The 25,921-nt window shown below is 46.6% G+C and overlaps 6 protein-coding genes and 1 non-coding gene across 7 annotated transcripts; 5 read left to right on the plus strand and 2 right to left on the minus strand.

The window, feature by feature from the left end:
• Window positions 1–376: 376 nt before the first annotated feature.
• BC939DRAFT_506251 (kinase-like domain-containing protein) lies at window positions 377–2,467 on the minus strand (the record flags this gene model as incomplete). The annotated part of the gene is made up of 3 exons (XM_051560760.1): window positions 377–480; window positions 591–1,410; window positions 1,508–2,467. The coding sequence occupies 3 exons, from the start codon at window positions 2,465–2,467 to the stop codon at window positions 377–379; spliced, it is 1,884 nt and encodes a 627-aa protein (XP_051408729.1).
• Window positions 2,468–7,461: 4,994 nt separating this feature from the next.
• On the plus strand, window positions 7,462–8,319 carry BC939DRAFT_531736 (uncharacterized protein; the record flags this gene model as incomplete). The annotated part of the gene is made up of 3 exons (XM_051561632.1): window positions 7,462–7,591; window positions 7,677–8,162; window positions 8,276–8,319. Coding segments are annotated over 3 exons (660 nt in total), but the record flags the coding sequence as incomplete, so codon positions are not given.
• Window positions 8,320–10,588: 2,269 nt separating this feature from the next.
• BC939DRAFT_461955 (uncharacterized protein) lies at window positions 10,589–11,675 on the plus strand. Its single transcript, XM_051557060.1, has 2 exons — window positions 10,589–10,763; window positions 10,888–11,675. The coding sequence occupies exons 1-2, from the start codon at window positions 10,690–10,692 to the stop codon at window positions 11,333–11,335; spliced, it is 522 nt and encodes a 173-aa protein (XP_051408731.1). The 5' UTR covers window positions 10,589–10,689; the 3' UTR covers window positions 11,336–11,675.
• A 2,742-nt stretch (window positions 11,676–14,417) lies between these two features.
• BC939DRAFT_t156 lies at window positions 14,418–14,498 on the minus strand. Its single transcript has one exon. It is a non-coding gene; the product is annotated as a tRNA-Ser (tRNA).
• A 1,159-nt stretch (window positions 14,499–15,657) lies between these two features.
• BC939DRAFT_521495 (uncharacterized protein) lies at window positions 15,658–16,462 on the plus strand (the record flags this gene model as incomplete). The annotated part of the gene is made up of 2 exons (XM_051561214.1): window positions 15,658–15,906; window positions 16,042–16,462. Exons 1-2 carry the CDS (start codon window positions 15,668–15,670, stop codon window positions 16,460–16,462), a joined length of 660 nt encoding a protein of 219 aa, XP_051408732.1. The 5' UTR covers window positions 15,658–15,667.
• Window positions 16,463–18,335: 1,873 nt separating this feature from the next.
• On the plus strand, window positions 18,336–19,421 carry BC939DRAFT_506255 (uncharacterized protein; the record flags this gene model as incomplete). Its single annotated transcript, XM_051560761.1, has 2 exons — window positions 18,336–18,692; window positions 18,810–19,421. 2 exons carry the CDS (start codon window positions 18,336–18,338, stop codon window positions 19,419–19,421), a joined length of 969 nt encoding a protein of 322 aa, XP_051408733.1.
• A 1,873-nt stretch (window positions 19,422–21,294) lies between these two features.
• Window positions 21,295–21,840, plus strand: BC939DRAFT_531738 (uncharacterized protein; the record flags this gene model as incomplete). The annotated part of the gene is made up of 1 exon (XM_051561633.1): window positions 21,295–21,840. One exon carries the CDS (start codon window positions 21,295–21,297, stop codon window positions 21,778–21,780), a length of 486 nt encoding a protein of 161 aa, XP_051408734.1. The 3' UTR covers window positions 21,781–21,840.
• Between the last annotated feature and the right edge of the window lie 4,081 nt (window positions 21,841–25,921).

Here is a 25,921-nt window from a genome sequence, read left to right on the forward strand (position 1 = left end):
AGCTGTAACTGGCATCTTATTTTATTGTAAGAAAGACTCCTAAACCCTACTTTTAGATAAATCAAGTGCGTTCATGTGTCTGCATGTGGGAAGAGATATTATGGCGATGAATTCGCAAGGGAGGGTCGTGTAAAACTATTGGTATGGCGACTGGGAAATACAAGGAGATAAGTACAGATGGTGGTAGAGGGGAGAGGAGGTGTGACATGACTAAAACGCAGTGGTGGTTAAAGCGGGACAAGCAAAGAGAGGATAAACAAAAGTAGAAGCAAAAAAAGAAAAAAAAAATCATTCATCGAGTATAGTAGCGTATTGTGTGTCGGCGATAATGCCATCGCTTGTGGGTTTCGGGGGGGAGGTTGCCCCCGTCAAAAGCTCATTGGGATTCGTTCAGTATCCATCTGTGGTTAACCACCTGGCTCATCGTAAGCCGCCTTGCTGGGTCAACTGCCAGCATGCTCTTCAACAGTTCTTCGAGATCTATACACAACAATAAAAAAATAAGACAGGATGGTAAGAACAACGTCCACGATTCGTTCCGCATAATGCATGCGAATGTATTGAACCAAAGACCTGAATCATGCATTTACCTGGATTGATGTTTTCTTGCAACGTAAAAGGAAACATTCGGCGCGAGGCCCTTCTTCGCTTGTAAAAGGCCAGTTTCTTTGAGTCGGTCTCGTACAGCTCTTTTGGCAAGTCCCCGTGGATCATGGTATAGAGTGTGAGTCCGAGGGCCCAGACATCGGCCTCATATCCATAGAAGAGATCCCAGGTTGTCGACTGGTTGCCTGAGCGCCGGTTGGGCTCTTTGGATTTTTGACGCGCAGCGACGTTGTTGTCCATCTCAGGGGGAGCCAGGATCGTGGTTCCGTAAAACGAGAAGCAGGGGGAACTACCTGGCTGGAGATACTTGGAGTGACCAAAATCACAAAGCTTGGCGCGATACGTGTTGGTGGAGCGATCGATGCTGATTAACGCATTCTCGTCCTTGACATCTCCATGGACGATGTTCTGTGAATGCATCGAGTGAAGTGCAAGAGCAAGCTGTGTAAAGATGGAGCGCACATCGTCCTCTTGGATGGCCGAACCATAGACGGAAGGAGACGAGGATGTGGACCGCGGCAGTTCCTGGATGTTCTTGGATCGCGTCGAGGCATCCTCGTCCTGGATGGGCTTGTGTAGCTCGATGAAATCAAAGAGCGAGAAGCCGGCCATCTCAGTAACGATGTACGAGATGTCCTTGTTGGACTGGTCCTCAGGATCAATGTCGCCATAGAGCGAGGATGTGAAATGATCTAGGAAGGCCAGAATGTTCTCGTGTTCCTTGAGTCGCAAAAGGATCCCCAGTTCGCGCTGCACCTTTTGCTCTACATGGTCACCGGTATGTGGAATCACCTTGATCGCAACCTACACAAAGTCAAGATGCAGCAAGATCAAGCCAGAAACAGTTAGCAACAAGTAGCCGATTAAGAAATAAGTTCGGATATTTGCAATTTATCTTTACTTCTCGTCCATCAAACACTCGCTTGGCAGCAAGTACAAACCCACTGGCTCCGCTGCCGAGATAGCGCGTGACAATGTAGTTCTCCCGGAGAATTCGACTCGTGGCATACGCGCGCTCAAGCGTGGCCTTGTGCTGAACCTCAAAGGCCGGGAAGATAGTGTCCACAACGCGTCGGAATTCGGAAGCAATGCGGTATTTGTGGTTGCGCTCTGCTGTGGGAGCAGAAGTGGGAGTCGCTGGATTGGGGGTCGTGCCAGGAGTTGCCTCAATTTCATCGTCGGAGGAGATTACAATGATCTCCCGTGCTGGCGCTTTTGCGGGGGACACGGATCGGGCTCCCCTATGCTGCTGGGTATTCAGGTCAAGCCTCGGTTTCTTGATTCCAGGCGACAGTGTTTTGCCAGGGTGTTCCTGGGAGGGGTGTGAGGCAAGGGCAGCAGACAGTTTCCTTTTCTTGGGTGGGACCAGAAGATTCTTCAGATGGATGGTCGTAATGTGGCCCCCGATAGTGACAGCATTGTTCCCTTGTCCGTGCTTGAATACGGCTCCTTGTTGAGCCACTGACCTTGCAATCGAGGCAGAGGCCTCAAAGGAGGAAGAGGTTGTGGAGGAAGAGGAGGATGAAGAGTAGGGTGAGAGGGACGAGGTGAGAGAGGGAGAAGAAGGGAAGGATAGTGATGTTGCGGGTGTGCAGGCTGCAGTGAGATCGACGAGGGTAGGCCGGCACGAAATGGAGGCGGGCGTCAAGGGACTGATAGGACAATGCTGGCCATAGCCTTGAGGGGATGGTCGCGCCGGGCTACGTTCCGAAGCGGCATTGTTGAAAGGGCGCTTCCTTGAGGTCACATCGCGCGCTCTGAGGACTCTTGTGCGGGGCAAAGGGAGGTCCTCTGTGCACTTTTGATAGATATCTCTTGGGATGACGATGATGTTGCGGTTGTGATCAATTTGAGCGGCCATTGCGGAGAGAGGACCTGGTGCGAGGGAAGTGTGGAAAAGGTGATGATGATTAGGCAAGAAGAATTGTTTTTTTTTCTGTTGCTTCGTATGAAAGTGTCCGTGTATTCTGCAGGACTGAGGTGTTGCTGCAGGAGAATGAGGAACGAGAAAAGAACTGTGTTTAAAGATTATCTATCCGAAACGAGATTATGGAGAGGTAAGAAGCAGTGGTAGTAGCTGCTACTGTTTTGATAGCCTGGGCAGAACTGCGGAAGATGGGTGTGGCGACGCACAGCAAAATGGTTAGAAATGAAAGTCGACTGAAGAGAAGAAAGAAGGATGGGCAAATGCAAAGGAAAACGGGCTATAGAAAAATAACCTGTGGAGATTGCGGATATAAATTGGGTATGTCCGAATTGAGTCCAAATGCCTCGCCGCTTCCTCTGCGGTGACTGATCGACCCACCGACCCACCAACTGGTTGGCTGCTTGGCCGGTTATTGCAGCTACAAAAAGACTGCGGTGCAACACACACAGACTCGTACTTAAATACAGATACATGGACGAAGAGAGAAACGAAAGTACGCAGCAACCAACAAAGCTGCGGTATGATGATGCCGTCGTTGTTGTTGACGACGATGACCAAACAACCAATAAGTGAGGACTAGCGACGCTACACGAAAAGAGTGCAACAACCAACAAACATAGAAAATCTCCTCTATCCTCTCTTTGAGCGATGCGAGTATGACACTTATGAATTAGATGTGTTTGTATGTGCAGTATTGAGGTCGGCAGGTTTATATTTCTCTTTACAATGGTCCATTTTCAGGGTGAGCTAGGACGAAGACGAAATATGAAAACCACATACAAAAAAAGAAGCCAAGAGGGTGCAAAGAATGATGAACAGTACACGATAACTGGCCTACGATCGGGCAACAGCAACAGGAAATGCAACCTCGCTGCTCCTGCCCCCGGCACTTATGCCAGATAGGACGAGAACAGGGATAACCAATGGCACAGTACTGCCACTGCATGCAACGCCAAAGAAAGAACGAGAGGAAGAAAGAGCCGGGATGGATCAAGAAACCGAACGGCCCACCCTGTGCGCCTGCGTGCCTGTCTCCCTGAAACCAAAAGAGTACCAAGTTCTGCATGGCTGACAAGCGAGCATGCGCTTTTTTGAAGTGTACATAACATATGTGCATACCCATACATAGTACATACACGTACAAAAATAAGCATACACACCCCATTCACTCCACTCGCCCATGGCTGCTGCACCATTTTACCATTAACCATGCCCAAAAAAAAAAAAGAACAATAAATTAAATTGAAAGGGCAGGCTCAATTCGAGCATAGGAACAGACAGATAGAAAAAGAAACAACACCAAGACCTGGGAATGAAAGAGGAGAAATACAATCCTTCATACTGGCTGATCAACCGAAAGACCGGCTGACTCGCCTCAATGCCTGGCCCAAAGGATTTAGTTCATTGAAGAGAAAATGGAGGCATTGGTTCTCCAAACAACATCTCTAGAAACCAGAGAGAGGGAGAAGAGAAAGAAACGTACCTTTTTTTTTTAACGTGAGCAGGGTTTGATCTGGTGCGGGGAAGGTGTGATGTGGGCGTGTGCTGTGGTCAATATGTTTATGTCAAAGAGTAAAAATTCCTCGGGAGGATGTATCCTTGCTTTTGTTCGTGTTCTTTCGTTTCAATTGAGGCGTAGTGTGTCTTAATAACTGTAGTTGCAACAGTGGATGGTCGTTTGGTTACTGCTGCTGCTGGTCGTGGAATCTACTGGCTGGGATATGGGGTTTTTTTTCTCGAGAAGAAATGAGTGTTATAAATGTAAAGGAAAAAGCAATTGAGTGTCAAGGTGGATAGAAAAGGTGGTAGATGTAGAAGATGTAAAGCGTGAGGATTATGCGGAGAGCGCAACGGGCGGGGGTATCGTTGTGGACGACGGCAAAGCTGAGAGGAAAAAGTCCATTGGGGTTCGGAATCAAAGTGGAATGAAAGAAAAGTGAAAGAAAAGGGCGAGTGAGCAAGGAAGAGACGGGTACGTGAGCGGGTGAGATGGAATGAGGAGGAGGAGGAGAGAGGGTGTGGGAGCAGAACAGAGGGAACGAATGTGCAGATGGAGAAAAGGACAAGGAAGGAGAATAAGACCAAGCCAAACAGCTGCACCCTCCAGGGCTAAAAGAGTCAGCCAAGTTCAGGTCAGGTCAGGTCCGTTTCTACACCAAGCAAGACAGAAAGATCACACACACACTACTCTGTATAGGCTAGTCTACAACTGTAGTCTATACAGGATTTATTCAATTGAATTAAGACGATTCAGTCAAGGCAGAGGCCAAGCAAAGCATACACACACCACTCACGCTCATACTCACACACCACACTCAGGTATTCAGTCTATCGGACATATTGCATTCATTCACCCATTCATTTCTTATGGGTGCATTCCGCCGCTCACTTTGTCTTGCCCCGGTCTTGCCTGTTGGTCTGCTGCGACCATGGATTAGATTGAGTTCGGTACTTATTTTACTTGCTGTTCACTGCACATCCCCTTGGGATCCGGATGCCTGCCCCTGCCCCTGCCTTTGCCCCTGTCCCCACTCCTGCCTCCTGTGCGTCTCCTTTCCCCTTTTCCTCTCTCTCATATCGTTTCTTTTTCCTCTTGGATGGTTACCCGCGCTTTGGTCCTCTCCTGCTGTACCTTTATCCGCTGTTGTGGGGAAAAAATAACAGGCCGATTTAATCGATCGCCCAAAAGCCAAAACTATATCCTCTTGAATTCATGACCAACCTCCTTGGACTCGAAAACATCAAGGAAACCCACTGTGGCGAACTGTTCAATTGCCACTTCTATCCAGAAACTACGGAATGCACACATCAAGTAATCGTTAGTGCGCGGAGGAAAAAAAAATATAATAAAGAAGGTCTGCTGGTCATCTACTCGCAGTAATGTCCCTCAATTACACTCCCCTTTTTTTTTTTTGTCGATTTCTGAATGTCTTATTATTGACCAAAAAAAGGGCTTTCAATATAGGTCTTGCATCGTGCATTTTGCCTTGCACCTGCTCAGTGACTTTCTACCGCCAAGGCGAGACAAACAACGAGACCCTAAATAACCAAATACCACATCGCATCTCACCACGAGTACGCGAGATATGTATTCGATGGCGAGTAAATGCTCAAGGAGAAAAGAATCTATCTACTGCTTCCGAGCTGGAAAGGAAAGGACTTGGATTGAACAAATGACTGAATCACCGTTTACATATTTCTTTGTTCGCCTGCAAAAGTAACGGTCATCTGCTTGAGATCTGAATGCGGCGCCTACCCTTGCATTTCAAAAGTCGACGGGGTCCTGTTAAAACTTCCATAGCATTAGCTATAAGAATAAGGACATCCTATTATCCGCTAGCTATTACATCCTACCTTGATCAAAGACGCACAGAACATGGATGCTCGCTCCACGTGCATGGGATACTTTCACGAATGCGATCTCAGACCGGACAAAAAAAAAAAAAAAAAAAAGGAGGGCACGTATGCTTCGTTACCGGCAACAAGCGCGATGGAATGGTTGAACCATTGATAGTTATTGAGGTGATGAAGGTGAGCAACAAGAGGCTATAGGCATGGGCAATGCAATAGCATGGGCCTTGGGACCATGAAAAAAGGGCTCAACATTTCTCAATCTAAAAAAAGGAGGCGTTTGCGTCTGCCCAGGACGACTTGGATGCAATAATCATTCTTCAATTAGCACCATGGCAAAACACTGTCAACAAGTGGTCCCTCTAGCTGTTTTTGTTTTGGAATTGCTTGAAAGCATTTCGTGTGTATTTTCAGTTATTGTAACCGTATATCGTGTGTTATTGGCACTTGCTGTTCCACTTAACCTTCCAGCCATGCCACCATGTACACATGTACACCTGTGTATGAGTAATTATCTTAGTTGTGCGCGGTGGTGACTGAGGCTCTCTCTTTCTCCATATCTCTCTCCTGTGGTGAAACGATTAAGGGACTAGGAAAGGAATCGAAATCGGATCCCTTGAGCAGATAACTGTGTTGGTCAAGAAGTAAATGCAGCAACTGCAGTAGTAAGGTTGGACGAAAGTGAACAATCAAACAGAATGGGTAACAAGGTTACGATAGCACCGGTGCCAAAGGTCGTACGAGACAATGCCGATTCCTTTTGTTATTTGTCTATTTCAAATCGATAACCGAAGGTTTGGCCTTCATTCAACGCCCAATGGTGCTCTACAGGTACTGGAAGGACATGTAGACATTCTTCAATAGCCAACAGAGAGTGCCAGTGGAGTGCCAGGGATGGAAAGAAAGGGGACCTATTCTCACCTCTGTTTCGACAAGTGAGCCTTGGGCCCTTACAACTTGTAAGACAAAATAAAAGAGAGCAAGAGCACATACGGCTTGTGCGGCCATGCTCAACTGGTTGCAGTGAGACAGGGTCGACACGAACATCCATAACGAAATATATAAACCTTAATCTCTAGTACAGCTGCGCCCTTTTTATGAGGAAGGCGCTCTCTGTCTGCGTGTGGGGAATGTGCAACTGCTCTATCTCCTCCTCAAGCCAATACGAACAAAGAGTATGTGTATTTCTGAAAATACGACGTAGCAGACTGGAACCGTCAACCTCAGTCTTCATTCTACTTCAATTGTTGATGTACAGTTTGTATATTGGTAGCTGTTTCATGCAATAAGGTCGCCATCATACATGTAAAGACCCACCAACGATACTTAGATTGTACGTGGCAGAAAAATGCTCTCCTAATATGAACGCTATCCCTCCGGCTCTACAACATCATTAAGGGCCCCATTGGGTTCATATGGCAGGGTTTTACAGCGCGTCTCCATCGCTTGTTCTGAGGGATCTACATCGCTACAAAGCTCTGTCACTTCTTCACCACCCCAAGATCTCGCTGCTGAATCAACTTTTTGCACATCAAAGCACGCCGTAGATTGAGACGAAGCCTTGGATGCTGTGGAAGATGACCTCGACTACTACGACATACAAGTTGCCAAAGCCACGTCCTTGTCTGAAGGACAGAGCTCAGCGTTTGGATATACCACAGACCCTTAGAGAAATCAACGCATACATCAACCGATACCGGCTCATTGGTAAGTCAGCGATGAACGCCACGTGATGCATTGGGGTCGGGCCCTATTATAACGTACCCGTATCGAATATCTTACTTTTATCCAGAGAGTCAGACCGATGAGGATGAGTATATCGATATTGAAGGTATCGACGAGCCTCTGGAAGAGAAAGGTGCCAATATCAGGAGTACCTCTCAGCCTTCTTGCTCAAGAACGACGGCTACCCAGGCTATGAGGCTGCCCAAATCTAACAAGATGACTGCGCGCCAGGTGGACGACATCCCCTACACACGAAGGATAGCCAAGACGCCAGAGAAGCGTTTGAGCCAGCAGGAAAACAACAGTATCCAAGCAGCGTACCAGGAAATATCCAAACGAGAGAACTCGCTTACGGAGACAATAATTATCAAGGAAACCAATACGGCCCATGACGCTCGGAAAGATATCCGCGGTATCCTTCAGGCGTTCGAGTCCTCCTCAGGTCGCCAAAAGGAGTTACATACGCAGCATCTTCGAACAACACGCGCATGGGCTAAGCTCTGTGCTAAGGAACGGCCTTATGTGCGACAGCGTGCACTCGAGGAGCATAAGAGTAGGTTCATTTTTTTACTTTACTTCTTTGGAATAACTTCTACATCCATTACGGAGCTGGAGCTAAAGAGATACTGTACTGTTGCCATTACCGATGAATATCGTTCGTCCAAGACGTGTATCTTTTGCTTCCACCAGGTCCGTCAAGCCCGGTCCCGTCGTGTGATAAAGGACAAGATCAAAGTCGTGAGCGTCCACGGCACAGTTGAATGTATCAATCCAGATTGCCCGTCGTTCCAGTGCGGACATGTCATCAAACCCGGAACTCGCACGCCGCTGTGGCAGTCGCAATTGCTTGTCTGGTGCCTTTTTCCTAAGCTACTCCCGGTTCTAGTGCTACCAGCATCACAATCACCGCCAGTCAGCAAGCACTGGAGTCATTTTCAAGTCCTCGACATCCAATAACGATGCCACGGGCTCCCAAAGTGAAATGGGAATTAGTCTATGATAGACTACTAACGTTTCAACTATGGGCTGTAGGACTATTGACTATAAAGGGATGAACTGCATGCAGAGAGTACCCTCCCATGTTTATGTCTCAACTGTGTCATAAGCAATTTGAGGAAGGGTAAGCAATGTGGCAATCATACGAAGAGTCTAGAGCATACAATCACACTCGCCCCCCTCATGTTTAAAAAAAACAACAAAAAACAACAGCCGAAAGAAAGATGACAGAATAGAAGGAGAGAGAGAGAGAGAGAGAGATGTAAACCGCTTTCAAAGAGTCAACAGTCGACAAGGCTACTCTCCTCGTGGGATCATCTTTGTCTCTTTCAGAATTGATGACTAGCACGCTTCGGTTCCCATCCTCTTTGACTACCATCAGTAGTAATTGGTTTAATATGAAAAGAGGTAGAGTTCCCGAAGGAACCCTTCAAAAATTGGTTTCAGCAGAAGAGAAAAGGATATGGCCAAGGGCGCAATCCCCTCTGGTTCTGTCGCTTGTTTTCAACTACCCAGAAGAGGGGATGAAAAAGCATGAAAAGGGCCCAGAGAAGTAAAAACAAAAGTTCACCGAGTTTTATATCCGACGTGGAATTATTGAGTGGCTTGCTTTGTTTGTTTTTAGGAGTATTTTTTCAGGCCTCTTCTGGCATAAAAGCGCACTGGAGCTCCCTCAACATGATCGCCTTTCTTTCCACTCCCCAGCCCTCCACCTTCAACTCCTTTGCATCTTCTTTTCTTGGTAAGTTTCTCAGCACGCGATTCCCTTCTTTCACTCTGTTCTTCTCGGAAATAAAAAAAAAAGCCCAAAGGATGATTGCTTTGCCGCCCCAGGCAGAATACATAATGTTGATTCGCTTAGCACATATTTCTGGATCTGATTTCGCTTCATTTTTTTCCCTTGGTTCATCCTTTCTGAACTGAGAAGCACACACGAGAAAACAGCACTTTCATTGTTTTCTTGGCTTATAAATCCAGCTATGTACGATATTAACCACCGTCAATTGGTATGTTTGTATCGCATAGACGTCCTATCTCAGTTGACCAATCCGCCACGTATTGTCAAGCAAATCGGTTGTGAACAAGGTAAATATAAATATATTTGTTGCATCGACGCGTGCCCAACGCAATGGGACTCGGAAGACTTTCGAGGGGAATGATGCACTTATCATGCTAATTCAGACCAAACACAACAATAATGGTGTCAAATTCGTATAACCCTGACCTCGACCTCGACCTCATCCATCTCTTTTTTGAACGCGGATAAGCAAAAAGAAAAAGACGTGAAGAGCAATCGAAAGATTCTAATCAATTGCTTTTTATCTGTTTTTTATTCTTATTCATCAGTTCTAGGTACCGTAAGTGCATGAGTTGTTGATATAGGGATATTGTTCATGTAGCTCAATGTCAAATGTGCAATAAAGATGTGCTTTCTCTTGGTAATTGAATTTTAATTGAGCAAAAGCCTGTTTGTATTACGGACAAAGGCGGTTTGGGGTCGTGCTTCTGCCCATTTGGTCGAAATCGCTCATAGCTCTCCCATGCGGTGGACAACTCAATACCGTGCGTCTTCCAATAGAGGGTTGAGAGCACCGTCCAGTCATCCCACGTTAAATTGAGCCATCATCATCGTTATCGATGTGAATAATGGTGTGTGAATATCAGGTGCAGGTGCAGGTCTAGCGTGCAATTGCCGTCATGGACGAATCTTTCAGGTGACACGGTTCTTTTCTGCCTACATGAACCCAATAAATCCCATCCCGCCGGTGCCTGCCGGGTACCCAACTTGCAGTCACAATAGCTGGGTCTGCGAGGGATTGAGAAGCAGTGGAGCAAGTATCAGCATCATGATCCCGTCGAGCTATCGAGCGAGCTAACTGCCGCTACCAGACCCGATGACGACGATACATTCACAGAATACCATATTCGGGCACCTCTTTACCCCGTCAGACAGCAGGATATTTTTTCCGCTCTTTTCTTTTTTTTTTCCTTTTGCTTCTTCTTCCTTCTTCATCCTCATATCCCCCATACACACTTCCAACCATCTTCACTCTCTATCCTAATCTCTAATCCCATCCTACACCATGAAGTTCCTTACCACTGCTATTGCTGTTGCTTCGCTCGCTGCCGTTGCTAGTGCCCAAAGCATCCAGCTCAAGTAAGTGTAGTATATCACTCCCCTTTTTTCAGTGACCTCCGCTTGAATCCGACCACCTACTGGGAACCCTCATCTCCGCCCTGTTCTGTCCACTCACTTCGTCTTTTCTTCTACCAATCAATAGCAACCCTACCGAGGGCACCGTCTGGACTACCGGCCAATCCGGGTACATCTCCTGGACCGGCAACTGTGCCTCGCAGGGCAATGCCTCGAAGGCCGTCGATATCCAACTCGTCAACGGCCCCTCAACAGCGGTCCGCTTCGTCACCGATTTGGGCAAGCTGGATTGTTCCGGCAGCAACCAATCGGTTACGGTTACGGTCCCCACGTCGATCACCACGGGAACCTACTCTCTCCGCGTCTTGACTCTGCCCCAGAACTCGTACAGCACGCCCTTCCAGATTAACAACCCCAGTGCTCCTACGACCACGACTGCCCAGACCACGACTGCCCAGAGCACGACATCCACTCCTTCTCCTACCGCCAAGCCAAGCTCAGCAAACTCTTTGATTGCTGGCTCTCTGGCCGTCTTGGTCGGAGGTATTGCCGCCGCGCTCCAGTTCGCCCTTTAAAGTATCCACTTCGGTCCCTTGAACAAAGTAAAACAACAACAAAGACAATACATGGCCAGCTATAGGCAACATACAGAGATGGAGGATTATTACTCTTTTTGCATGCTGCTTGTTGATGGACTGGGAAGGCTCTCTCTCTTATTGTCATATTTCTTGGGTTGACAAACAAATATTTTTTTATTTCCCTCACCCCAGCTACTCAGTTAGTTTTTATCCGCTCTTTCCATCTGTTTCTGTTGTATCAATAATCGCGAATTCATTCTATCTTCAAAAAAAAGCAGACAAAAAAAAGCAGACAAAAAAAAATTGTATAGCGTAATAAAGTCAACCTTTGAAAAAACCGTAGCGGCTCTTGCAACTGTGCTGAAAGAAGGGATGCATATATACAACCCTCTCCCAGTACATACGGATACATACTGTACACGGTTGTTGTAGGGGGAAGGGAAGTGTATGGGCTGGGAGGGCCTTTTTGTTGACCTCATAGGGACAATAGGTCGGTTGCACAATCAATGCGCAAACCAAAACGGATGCATATTTTCCCTCAGAAAACTTTGCATACCTGTGCATACCCAACGGCCCTCGTCGAGTCGACGATAAAAGAAGTACCTATTTGTGTCTGTTGTTGTTGTTGTTGTTGTTGTTGTCGCCGCCGTTCGCTCGTGAGAATCCTTTGTTTTCCGCTGCTAAATTTAAAGCAAAGAGATGCATCGATCCTCCAGTATCGATAGCAGCGAGGAGAAATTGACCAGCGCAGGGTAAAACTGATGCTGTGGAATGTGTCTTTTTATTCCGCACCCCCTCTGCTTCCTCCTCGGATGTTCCAAATGGCCGTACTATGCCACGCATGGCCAAATAACTACGTAAAAAAAGAAACAGATAGGTCAAATTTTGCGACCTCGGCTCAATCTTAAACATGCCGTTGTGTCTTTTCCGTTCGTGTATGTAGATAGATTAATAGATATCTCGAAGCCTTGTCTGGCAAGTTGTTGGCCTACATGATATATGACAAAGCAGACTCTCACTCGACTAGGTTTACCCTTCCCTATTTTCTTGCTAGTGGGATTTTCATTGTTCCTATTTGGTAACTGACTTCCCCACTCGAGGCAGGCTCAGTCTCAAAGACGCGCTGCGCTTTTTTTTTTTATCTCTCATGTTGTACGATAGTACGCGACTTTTGGATTTAGTTCACAACAGTCGTCAATCCTAATGACAGTGCTGGGAACCCCTATTTTTGATCACAGGTTAATAATGTGTAGACCCACCAACGATACCTAGATTGTACGTGGCAGAAAAACACTCCCCTAATATGAACGCTATCCCTCCGGCTCTACAACATCATTGAGGGCCCCATTGAGTTCATATGGCAGGGTTTTACAGCGCGTCTCCATCGCTTGTTCTGAGGGATCTACATCGCTACAAAGCTCTGTCACTTCTTCACCACCCCAAGATCTCGCTGCCGAATCAACTTTTTGCACATCGGAACATGCCGTAGATTGAGACGAAGCCTTGGATGCTGTGGAAGATGGCCTCGACTACTACGATATACAGATTGCCAAAGCCTTGTCCTTGTCTGAAGCCCATGCTACTTCGCCGGACAGGCCATTCACGAAGACTTCAAGAAAACGCCCCTTCATTGACCTTCTTTCCGAAACTCTGTCCAACGATCTGGAAAAAGATGAAGGGCCAATAGCCTCTAAGACCATGAAGATGATTGAGAAGCTGCAGAAGGTCAAGCTATTGCAGAGCCGGATCAAAGAGTTGCGAAAGGTCGCGTCTTCCAACAGAACGTTCGTTTCAGTCAAACAGCATAAATGGCCTTCAGGAAAAAGGGTGTCTGTAGAGGAGCGTAGAGCAGTACTTCATTACTACGAGTTTTGCAAGGGAGAAAAAGAATGCGAAACTTGTTACGACATCGGATCCTTTTTTACGAACGGCCCATTACATGGAATTCTCACTCAATACCGTCAAGAATATCGTGTTGAAAAAAGCATCCATGCTACAATCACACTCTATCTTTTGCTTCAGACCTTCGACGAATTGCAATAGAAAGGAACACCAAGGAACAAGCTGTTAACCTTAGAGTCCTGTTTAACGTATCAAGGTGCCATTCGCGGATCAACCCAAGGTTCCAAGCAAGGAAGCGATTCGCTTGTTGATGAAAAAAAAAGGGTTTCCGTTATTAAGATGTCGAGAACACTAGGGATTTTGTCGAGACCGAGGATATCAACGCCAAGAGGCGGCACTACCTTCAAGAGCGACGGTCCAACAAGTATAAGGACACCGTGTTTGTGTATTTGGACGAACCCTACTGTAACCAGGATCATAGAGGATGGCTATTTTGGGCGATCCATCCCTTTGTCAGTTTCTCTCGGTTCAGAAGATAACGCGACGGAGACAGAAGATGCGCCAAACTGATTGTTCCGCGGGGTCTATTATGTGCGCATGAATAAAGATCTGACGCGAGCTAGCCTCAATCACACCTTGTCCTGCAAGTCCAAGCCCTACACGCACAGCTCGCCCAACTCGCGTTTTTTTCTCGAGCTACTCCCTATCCTAGTGCTATCAGCATCACTATCGCCGCCAGTCAGCAAGCACTGGACTCATCTTCAAGCTCTCGACATTCAAGAACGATGTCACGGGGGACCCCAAAGTGAAGATGGGATTATGGTAAGATGAAGGGAGTATGCTGTTTCAGTGCTCTCGTACTACATATTACCAACAGCTCAACTAGGGGTTGTAGGACCATAGCTGTAGGAATCCGATATTGTAGTCAAAGACCTGCCCGGTGGGGCCATTCGCTCTGTTCAAAGTCCGTTGAGGAAACCTCCCGTGTTGGGTCTGTGACGGAGGGGTTAAGGATGATCTCTAGTTCCGTTTGCCTGCTCGCTCCAGACGCTTCAGGCGAGATCGTCGCTTTTAAGGATTGGTCGGTCCAGAGTAAAAATAAAATCATTCTCAGAAATACAAGAGTCGGCAGCGCAGTCCATCACTATCACACTATTACGACTACTACCACTGACAGCTCACTCCACCACTACGGACAGGTGGGGCTTCCGAGAGCGGCTGAGCAAAAATAGTTTCGCGTCAACTGCAGGGTTCGAACCTGCGCGGGAAATCCCATACACTTAGCAGGCATACGCCTTAACCACTCGGCCAAGTTGACATGAAGGATGATCGTCGTGTTGCTTAGGTGCTTTTTTGATAGTATGGTTCATAGACGAACATTCGAATAAGGAGGAAAACGCGCGTTTTTGGCGCGTTTTTTTCGTCGTGTGGGCCCCGGAAAGGCTCCATATGATCGTAATTAGACTGATATAGGGTGTGGATTGCGTTTGAGGCCACTGAGTTCGAGTTTTTTTTATTTTATTTTATTTTATTTTTTTGCGCTTTTTGGTCAACAGAGCCTTCCAACGGGTGTTGCCCTGGCAAGTGAACCGCGGATTATAGGGTGCTGCAGCATTGTTTGGGGCGAGGGAAATTGGACATAATGGAGGGTTTATTGGGTTTAAAACAACTTTATTAACATTGGATCTGGACTAGGAGACGTGTATCGCGCAACAGGTCACGTAGGAGTTAGGTTAGGCTAGCTATGCGACGTGGGTTATGAATTTGACGCCTCAAGCCAACATAGTTGGTAGGGGATGCGGCTTTGCCGTGCATGGAAGGCATCTATGGCTTCAGGGCCTTTGCGGACCATGCGTCTCGTGCTCATGGGGATTTATGTTAATAAAAAAAAAAGCCCTGGCCCCCTGCCCAACCCAGACGCAGCGGATCGGACGTTGCTGGACTGCTTGCAAGGAAGAAGGTGGTCTACAACCATGGAGGGGATGGGGAAGATCCTTTTTTGTAACAAGAAGTTTTCAGCTTTTAACACAATGATGAGGTGTGGCAATTGTTGCACAGGCCCTAGGGGCAGGCCCGGGGAATGTGCCCTGTCTTTTGGCGACTGTGGATCGGCTCTACTTTGGTGGAAAGGATGACTGTAGTAGATCATTGCTAGTTAGGTCTGATAGATTCGTAGGGTCAATCGACTCGAGAGACAAATTGGTATAAAAAAAAAAACGGCCAACAGAGCCATCCTTGAGACATACCTGACGTTCTCAGAAGTAGGGATGAACCTCATAAGGGGCCAATGACGACTATGTCGATAACGTGTCTTCATGCTCCGGCAGGGTTTTGCGAAAGAAAATATATCCTGGGTCGAAAAGCGTTACCCACCTGATGGTTGGTGGTTTTCATCATACAATATCAGTCTTCATTCCTATCTCTTCTTTTTACTTCCTTCTCACCCTTTCTTCTCGACCATGACTCTCCTGCCTTCCTTCACACACTATGGCACAGCCGACACATGGAACACAGGCCGAAGTCACTTGCCCTTCACAGACTTTTCGAATCTCATCATCTGGAACATCGCCGGCTTCGTCTATCATCAAAATCAACACCCGACTGGATCGCAGGACAGGACAATACGTTATCCCCTGGAAGGGCATTCGACGAGTCTTTGAGAATATGCAATATGTCAAGCAAGGCGATTCTGTGGTGTCCTTCGTGAGTGACGACGAATTTGAAAGGTATTTTTTTTTGAGTGGGTGAGTGAGTGATGCATAGGGAGATAAACTTACGCTGCTTGCTTGCTATTTAATCTAATAGACTTTCACCAGCGTGCTCATGGGAATTTATGTTAATAAAAAAATAAAATCTAATAGACTTTCACCGCCAAGAATAACCCCCTGGCCTGATGTGGTGCTCAACGTTGTGCTCAAGAACAATCTCTACGAGTCTCTCCCGAAACAGCAAGCCGAACTACTATCCCATGTCTCGCAACAAGACACTGAGGTCGACAATGGCGACAGCCATCAACAGGCTTCAAACGACAGATATGGCCTGTATTCGACTCTCCAACATGCCCAAGCATCGGGCATCGATCTAGGGTCTTTTGCAAACTATTACCGAGCAAATACGCGACCAGCGGAAATATCTTTCTCACAATGTAGCCGCTGTCAAGTCGAAGGTCGAGACCATGGACATACCGAGGATCAGGAACATAATATGCCAATACCTGGATCGCAGAAACTTTATGAAATGCATGTTGCTCAACTGGAGATGGAATCGTATGATGGTGCCTGAAGTCTGGGATACACTCACGCTTCACGTGCGGTATCCGTCTATGCAAGCTTTTTCTCATTATCGTCATCTGGTGACTACCCTCAAAATCAACAGCTTATTGGCAATGAGTGGCTATCTCGGCAGCTGTATTTCCCCAACCTCCAGAGACTCGTCCTATTGCTTAAATACGATGATATTACCGAGAGATACGTCTTACTTCATCAGCAAACGTATTCGACGCATCTAGATCTGTGGAGCACAGAGTATGGATGGCATTTGTCTAACCAATCGCTTGGTCGTATATGGACGGTCGTCGTCAGACTATCAATTCTTCAGATGCTTAATGTTTATGATGTCGATGTTGATCCTATCGACATTAACACTCCGCCATCAAGCGCACGAGTGCTGACTATAAGGTCCTCAACAGGATACACCTCAGGATTGATAGTCGGCTAGATCCATGTCGTACCTCGATACCCAGCCTTGGAAACCTTAGAATGGCATTCAACCTCTTATAATATGGAAGCAGAATCTGAAAAGTGCATATTCAAGGCTTCCTGAGGATGATCGAGGCAGGAGCCTGATCCAAGTTGAAAAGAATGGCCGTCTATTTAGATCAATTGGACCTGCTTGACAGCACATTGCACCTGACTTGGCAGCCATGCCAAAGGTGACGACTTTTAGTATGCCCGGTTCGGCGTTCGGCTGAGTATCATTACAGCATCTCCGGGCCCATTTTCCGACCCTTGAGGAGCTCCATCTCGATCGTTGCAACCAGGCTACATGAGATATACTTCTGGAGATCTTGTCTTCGCGCCCGTGGCTATCTTGGCCATGTCGAACACGCCTCACCGATATGCCGCCGATGGCTGCCAATGATCATTTGCGTCGCTATACCCGTTCCTTCAACGAGCTCTTCAACGAAAACGAAAACTTCCTACACTGACGAATAGCTGATTTGAATGATTTACATCGCGAAATATGCGAATCTTAGTCAGATAGGCAGACAGAATAAAACACGCTCGTTATCCGCTTCCTGCTTCAAAAAAAAAAAAAAAAAAAACGCGGCAACGGACCCCTGGCGAAATAAGCCTTCATGGAATAAAATTAGATTACACAAGCACAATAGTACCTGCATGATCCATTTCTGGGGCTCCATTGGAGCCACATGAAATATGCCATGAACCCAGTCTCTACGCTCATTGAACAAGATCCTTCTTTGGCTTAATAACCATACCTAAACCATTCTGAAAAGGCCTTGAACAAAGGAAACCTATCCAACATCTGAAGATGTTTTCTTAAATGTTTTGTAAGATAGGAATCAAGGATTCTTGCCGACTGGATGGATGAAATAAACATACTTGTTATTCACTCCATACGGACGAAAATAAAGTAAAAACGACGCGGAGACAGGGTATTTGAAACCCTAGGGTCGTGTTCCAGCGATGCTACTGAAGAAGGCGGCTGGAGCGGAAAATGCGGAACCACAACGCGATTTAAGCGAGGTCGCGAGCATAATGGCGCCTTACGATTCTGCTTTGTGGCTATCTTGTGGTTTGTCGACAATAGGTAATCAATAGTCTATTGTACCAGGACTACTGAGAAGAGCTTTGAACAAAGGTCACTTTCTACAAAAACGCCTGTTAGCAAGACCTCTCATTATGCCGAAAGGCACGATATCTTCGCCCGTAATACCTTTGTGCAAATGTATCCGCGCTACTTTTCGTCGACTGAGTTGGCTATAAAGGCATAAAGGCACCAGGAGAGGCCTTTTTTCTTCTCCTCACCTCTCTCTCTCTCTCTCTCTCTCTCTCTCTCTCTCTCTCTCTCTCTCTCTCTCTCTCTTTACAATCCTTCCCGCAAGTATCAGTCCTTCGCTTCCCCTCACTCCAAAATGACAAACTCAACACTTACCACACACAACAGCTCATCCACGTTAGAGCCTCCAAAGCTCATGGCGATGGATCTACCGGAGATAAGGGATATCGTCGTTCAGTACCTGGACCGCGGGGACCTCGCGAAATGTTCCCGGTTGAGCAAGGCATGGCATGGATCGGTGGCGGCAAAGGTTTGGAATTATGTTAATCTGGGTGGCATACATTGGAAAACCCCATCCTTCGAGGCCCTTCAACACTATGGCGGTCTAGTCAAGATCTTCAGAGTATCCCTTCGTTTTGCTGATTGGACAGCGGCCGAGCACTCCGCGCTGAATTTCCCGAATCTCGAGAAAATGGTCTTGACTCTTTCGAATGTCAACTCAACGGAAATGTTCGGTCTAATCCGTCGACATACGCGTTTGAATCGACTGTACCTAACATATCAGCGCGTCCAAGGCTCGATACGTCTTAATACAATCGGACTGTGACAGGCGATCGCCAGTTTGCCAAACTTGAGCTCTCTTCACCTCCGCGACGTTGATATTGGACATAATGCCGTCGCATTACCGAAACTGCGAGATCTGCGTCTTCAGTACAATGAGGGCAATAATGATTCAGAGACCGACCAGCTGCAACTCATATGTAACTGCCCGGCCTTGGAGACGCTGGGATGGTTTTTCAACTTTCGTAGTCGCTGGCTCAATGATCCCGCGCCTAGAAACTTTGTGGAGCTGGCCAAAGCTGGAACGTGGCGCAATTTAGAGGCATTGACCATGGGTTGGAACGGTTTGATGATTTCCGACGGCGATATCGCATCCATCTTAGCGGCCTTACCGCGGTTGACCATCCTTGATCTGGAAGAGCATGAGTTCGGTCCGCTGTCCTTCCAGATCCTCCGGAGATATTTCCCGGTTCTCAAGGAGCTCAGACTAGATAATTGCTCCAACGTGACAAAGAGCATGCTGTCGGAGATCCTTTCCTCCTGCCCGAAACTATCCCAGCGTAGTCGTGGGGGCCTTGCCGAGTTGCTCGCCGAGTTGGTCGCCGAGGGCGATATTGAGTCGTTGACTGAGAGTGACGCCGAGGTGGCCGATGAGCAGTAGCAGATGGCGCAGATAACCGCATTGTTCATCTTACAAGACCTTCAAAATAATTAGATAGAAAGAGCACACATTTTACCTGCGAATACCTATTTAGATGCTTTGTAGCGCGAGACCTGAGGGTGTTCACTAGATTTATTGAAATAAAGCTTATTTGCTACCTATGTCGTACTATTCCAGCGATTGAGACTTGTGAAAAAATACAGGGTTGGCCCCTCTACTGACGAGTCCTCGCAGGAAGAAGACAAATGAAATAGGAAATCAGGATTCACCACGCGATCTGGACGTGTCTACGAGGGCAATTGTACATTCATGTGTATTTCAATGCTTCTCGCGCGTTTGTTTGTGCCACACGAAAAAAAGAACCATTCCTTTTTTTCTTTTTTTTTTTTGGCTTGGCTTGGCTACCACCACCACCTTGGATAGGTTACTGAGCCACACTTTTGTCTTTTTGTCCAGTCTCGTTCGTGTTCATAGGTTTCTCACCTTGCCATGAAGGTGTAAAGCCTTTGTGGAGATATACCCACACCATTGTCTTTTGACTGAGATGTCTAGGAAGTCATTGAGCTTCGATTCCATTCGTTCTCTATCTCTCTCCAGCCTTCTGTCACATACACTCCATTGACATTTTTCTTTCATACAGAAAGAATCCTATCATTCGTCTTTGAGAAGCAATGACTGGTAACACAGATACATTAAAGCTGCTAAAAAAATCAATGCCATGGACATATCAGAGATCAGGGAAGTTGTCTAGGCCGCTGGAACTTCGTAAAGTATTCGCGACTTAACAAGGAATGGGATAGACGGACCGCGTTGACGAACTGGGAATCGCCCAGGCTAGCAGATCAATCACCAAACTCCCGATCTATCGAGGTTCTCCGACGCTACGGATATCTGGTCAAGATATTCAAAATATCTCATAGTGTTAGTGACCAGATAGTGGCCGAGTGCGCCGCATAGGATTTTCTTAACCCTCAAAAGCTGCATCTGAATCTAACAGCCGGCAACGCGACGCATTTGTGCAACTTAATCTTTCGACATTAAAAATTTTGAGTTCCAAGATTTGGGTTACCTCGACAGGCCCGTGCCGTATTTTAATTCCTCTAGCTTATCAAACTTGAACACTCATTTCATCTGCAACATTGAGGTCCCTAGCGTTTACCATGGTGCTCTCCGAATTATGAATACTGCGTTTGATATATATTGTTAATGACCAGGACTCATTAGACAAGCAGCTTCAGTTCCTGGCTCAAAACCCGGTCTTGGAGTTCATAAAATGGTATCCTAATTCCTGTTCCCCGGACTGGTGATCCTGTTGCTGTTGGGAGTCTTATCGTCCTTCTCACAATTATCTCCATCATCTCGAATAGGCCTCGCTTTGTATTGTGCTTCTCAATAAAGAGATAATAGATCTCTATCATGCGACTAGGTTTGTTCGAAACGTACTGTGCCAGCTCTTCTGTTCAAGCTCCTGTTCCTGCACCTCTTCAGAAAATCAAGACGTACCACTGTGATTCAAATACATCTACGAACGCAATGGCGCCCTTACAATATGTTTCTGTGGTCTCCTGGGGGTGTGTCGTGTAGCTCTACCACGCCTTGGACCGCTCTGAAAAAAGCTTGAATGGGTCACTGATTCTTTTTTACCCAGTTTCACACCTTTCCCGAAGGCGTGACGCCGTTTCCAAGCCTTTGTGGAGACGGATCTTGACTGAGATGTCTATACTCAAGTTATATTTTTCTTTAACTATAACTCCTTCCCACTTTTCACACACACTTTCTTCACATTCTATTCCACATACATCGTACTCGCAAGTTTCCTCGCAAAAAAACGACGAACCTAATGCTTGCGGCAAATACCAGCGCATCTAACAACATGCCTCCGGCAGAGCTGCACAAGATCATAGCCATGGACTTGCCAGAGATCAGGAATGCTGTCTTTCGATATCTGACCCGCAGGTCTCTTGTGAGATTTATGCGGATTAACAAGGCGTGGCACGAATCGGCAGCGGCATTGATTTGGGAATCGCTCAGTTTGACCGCCATGCAACAAATGCCATCTGTCGAGGCTCTCCGACGGTATGCTTATTTGGTCAAGACTCTCCAAATAAGCTCCAATATCAATGACCAGATAGTGGCTGAGTGCGCCGCATTGAATTTTTCAAAACTCCAAAAGTTGCGCTTGAATCTTACGGCCGGCAATGCGACTCATGTATACGACCTCATCTCTCGACATTCGACCTTAACGTCCTTGGATCTGAGTTATCACGGCACGCCCTGGGAGCCATTCTTCGACGACCCTCACCTGGGGGAGGCAATCGCCAGTTTGCCAAATCTGAATACTCTTCATCTTCAATTTTGAGGCTCCTAGCGCTACCGTCATACTCTCCAGATTACAAACATTGTGTTTGATATATGCTGCTGGCGTCCAGGAAGTTGTGGACCAGTAGCTTCAATCCCTCACTCAATATACATCCTTGGAGGTTATAGAATGGTATCCGAGTTGTTTAGTCCGGCATTCAACCGTCAGAACCTTTATGAAGCTAGTCGTGGCAGGAAGTTGGCCTTGGTTGGAAGGGTTGACTTTAAATAAAGTTAGCCGAAATCTTTCCGACGCAGATATTGCATCCATCATGGTAGCCGCGCCACGAATTACCGCTCTTTTTTTGCTCTCTCCATGCTTCGATCCCCTCTCTTTTCAGCGTCTCCGTACATATTTCTCGACCGTCAATCTCCTATGTGACAACCTAGTTACAAAATATATGCTGTTGGGGATAGTCTCCTCATGCCCTCGGCTACACAAGGACTGCAAAGAGCTTTTCATCAAGACCGCTGCGATTCTTGATCAATAACCTGATGCCATTATGAAGACATTTTGAAAACAGAAATGCACTGCAAAGTGAAGCTTGAGGATCCTTATCAGATTAGTAGATGGAATAAATGTCTGAAAAAAAATTGAAAGTGTCCTAATAGCAAGAGCATGATAAAATGTCTTCGTATAGACCTCATGTCCTTTTGTTCAGATGGACTTTATTAATTAAAAAATAGCGGGAGTCAGGAAGATCAAAGGAAATCGGGTTCAGTGCTTGAACTTGAGTATGGCACGTCCATCAACGCTTCATCATTTGCAGTGTCAAATGCTAGACAATAAGTGCCAAGAAAGAAAACACGGGTGTACCGAGATTCGAACGAAGGTGGCATTGCACATTTGGACTAGTTTACGAGCCCAATGGCCATCTACTGTTGATTGCATTTTTGCTTTGTCCACATTGCATATGGATCAGCTTAACAGGTATGGTTTCTGGGTGTTTATTTGAACCATCTCCATGCACAAGTGCTGTAATTTCTACCATGGTGATGGCTGAAGTAGGTCACGGCCTCTCCAGCGCCTCTGCACATCCGAAGTTTGTACAATTAACCGTTCAGCAGGTGCTCGCATTTTTTTTTTTGAGATAGTATTACGCAGAGTTCAGGTCAATGCACAACCACTTCTTCGATTGATGTCTCTTTGTTCTCAACGGCGATCGAAGTAATTGACGCGGACTCGAGCACGCACCATTGAGAGTATTACATCGCAAAACTCTATCTTTCTTCTTCCCTCTGAGTACAATGACCTGCCGCCTACACCCTTTCATTCGCTATGCTGTGCTGTTGACCGTTTCTCGCAAACCCCTCCTCAAGTAAGTAACATTAGACAATATTGGATTCTGCTGAGTGCTGGCATATAGACATATTGATCTCATTCCCCCCATCACGCCTTTTTTTTTTTACACGATTCTCATTTTGTGCAGAAAATGCGTGTTTTTTAAGTTAAACCGCGTCAAAATTGCGTGCAAAGCAGATACATCAATGCGATTATGATGTTTGGGTGGGAATAGCCATCAAAAATACGCAAATGAGTATAAAAACCGGAGAAAACGCGTCCAAATATTTTTTGTTTTTGACAAAAGACGCGCCAGAATTATATCCAGGCATGCTTTCAGACGTCTTTATACGTGTGCATATATGAGTATGTGATAAAATCATCCAGGATGGTCAAAAAACAAAAAACAAAACCAGCAGCAACTGAGAGAAAAAAATTGAAAAAAAAATTGTATTAGGTCAAAGCAATTTAATTTGCCTTAAAAGAATGACTTTCGCGCACAATAGGCCAAATAGGGAGCAGGGGCTATCGGTTCACCACTCATGCGATCATTGATTATGAAATACAGACCCGTTGCGACATAGTCGGATCGGACAGCTTGATGTTTGTATTCTGTCCCACCTGCAGGTTTCCTTCAGACCACAGTTAATAAATACTATCTCTTTGAGAGTTCTTGTAAAACTATACTTGAATACGAAATCTCTTGTTACGGGAAATCGGGAAGGCAGTGAGCGGGTAGTGTAGGTAAGGTAAGTGCAAGGGAGGATAAGGTGGATAGGCGGGGGGGTAAGGCAGCTAGATAGGTAGATAGGGATCGGAGTGGAAGGTAAAAGGGGCCAAGTAGAATAAACTTCAGTCAAGTCGCAAAGGACACTATATCCTTCTCTGGCTGTTCGGAACCGCTTTCTTATTCATGATATCCTTCGCGTTTATACATAGAAGCGGGTCCAGATCGGCGCAACGCTGACTAACCCTCAAGCTTAGATGTATATATAGTGCGTGAATGAGATAGAGATGAGATGGGGAGCGTCCGGGAGCCGGTCGGGTTTGGGCGCAGCTCAGACAAAAATAGTGCAAAAAGAGATGTTGAGCCGCAGTGGTAAAAGGGACAGTCTTTTTTTTTTTTTTTTTTTTTTTTATTAACATCTGTGGTAAAAGGGACAGTCATGCAAATAAGAGGTTGTGCAGTTATAGAATTTTTTTTTTTTTTTTTTTTTTTTTTATAACAACTTGTCTCTCGAGTCAATTGACTCTGCGAATCTATCAGACTAACTAGCAAAGATCTACTATCGCTGTCCTCACCACCAAAGCGGAACCGATCCACAGTCGCCAAAAGACAGGTCACATTCCCCGGGCCTGCCCCTAGGGCCTGCGCAACAATTGCCACACCTCATCAGTGTGTTAAAAGCTGAAAACACCTTGTTACAAGAAGGGTATCTTCCCCATCCCCTCCATGGTTGTCAACCGCCTCCTCCCTTGCAGGCAATCCAGCAGCGTCCGATCCGCTGCGTCTGGGTCAAGCACGGGGCCAGGGCAGCTCCCGTTTACATGGTCAGCGAGTAATGCACCACACGGACATTGGTCATCGTCGCTAATGTATCCATACCCATCACTCCAGTCCCCTCTCGGTCCCTTGTATGGAGTTCGTTTCATCTTGGCTGTGATCCCCCATTCTCGCTCTCGAGCAATAGTGGCCTTGCAGCGTGGTTTCCAGATCAGCTCCGTAGCTTTCTCCTCAATAAAGCCGACGAACTTGTTTTTTTTTTTTTTTTTTTTATTAACATAAATCCCCATGAGCACAAGACGCATGGTCCGCAAAGGCCTTGAAGCCATAGATGCCTTCCATGCACGGCAGAGCCGCATCCCCTACCAACTATGTTGGCTTGAGGCGTCAAATTCATAACCCATGTCGCATAGCTAGCCTAACCTAACTCCTGCGTGACCTGTTGCGCGATACACGTCTCCTAATCCAGATCCAATGTTAATAAAGTTGTTTTTAAACCGAATAACCCCTCCATTATGTCCAACTTCCCTCGCCCCAAGCAATGCTGTAGCACCCTATAATCCGCGGCCCGTCTACCTTCCTGGATCTCCGTTGCAAGTAACCGTCTCCCTTTCAAATCAGAGAAATCACCAACACTACGTTGGTGTCCCCGATCACCGTTGCGTCCTCCGGCGCGTTTGCTCATGAAGGTGATTCCAACTGACTTTTCCCAGGCGACAGTGTCCTCGCATCGTTTGTTCCATATCTTGGTCCTGCCAAATTCTTCGATCCTGCTCACGAACTTTGTCACCATGATCGTCGCAATCCACTTAGTGGTGGTAAATAGCTGCTTCCAGGTCTCAATGAGTCCCGTTGGCACCAAACCTCGGTATAAGTCCTTGACCTCCCAATCTGCCTCACTCTCCGGCTCCTCTTCTTCCGCAACCCGATATGTCCCTCGCCTTTCCGCCGTCCCCTGAATCCACTGCATTGACTCCCAGATAGCCTTCGTTCCTGTTGCCGAGAAGTTGGGACAAGTCGCAGTGAAGGGCTTGTCCTTCCGTTCGGCCTCCTCTCTCTCCTGTTCCCATTTTCGCACTGCCTGTCTCCATGCACGATATCCATTCAACTCCACTTCCTCCACCGCGTCCCTCCACTCTTGTCGCTGGTCGCACAAGGTAGCTGAACAACGCCAAAGATGATCGTTCGTCTCTGGTTCCCTCTCACACCTACGACATATGTCCGTTTGGTAGGTATCTGGATGTCGTTTCTTCATCGCCTGCAATGTCGGCAAATCTCCATGCAGCTTCTCGATCCTGTGCGAACGTAAACGACAGTCTTCCAGGCTGGTGTATAAGCGCTTTGGCGGGTTGTTAT

The sequence above is a fragment of the Gamsiella multidivaricata genome (genome assembly GCF_025024155.1).
Source record: "Gamsiella multidivaricata strain RSA 2152 chromosome Unknown BC939scaffold_69, whole genome shotgun sequence".
In the NCBI taxonomy this organism is placed as follows: Eukaryota; Fungi; Mortierellomycota; class Mortierellomycetes; order Mortierellales; family Mortierellaceae; genus Gamsiella; species Gamsiella multidivaricata.

Coding starts and splice junctions, on each gene's coding strand:
- BC939DRAFT_461955 (XM_051557060.1), top strand. CDS start 10,690: ATGAAGTTCCTTACCACTGCTATTGCTGTTGCTTCGCTCGCTGCCGTT. Junction 10,764..10,887: donor GCCCAAAGCATCCAGCTCAA/GTAAGTGTAGTA, acceptor ACCAATCAATAG/CAACCCTACCGAGGGCACCG.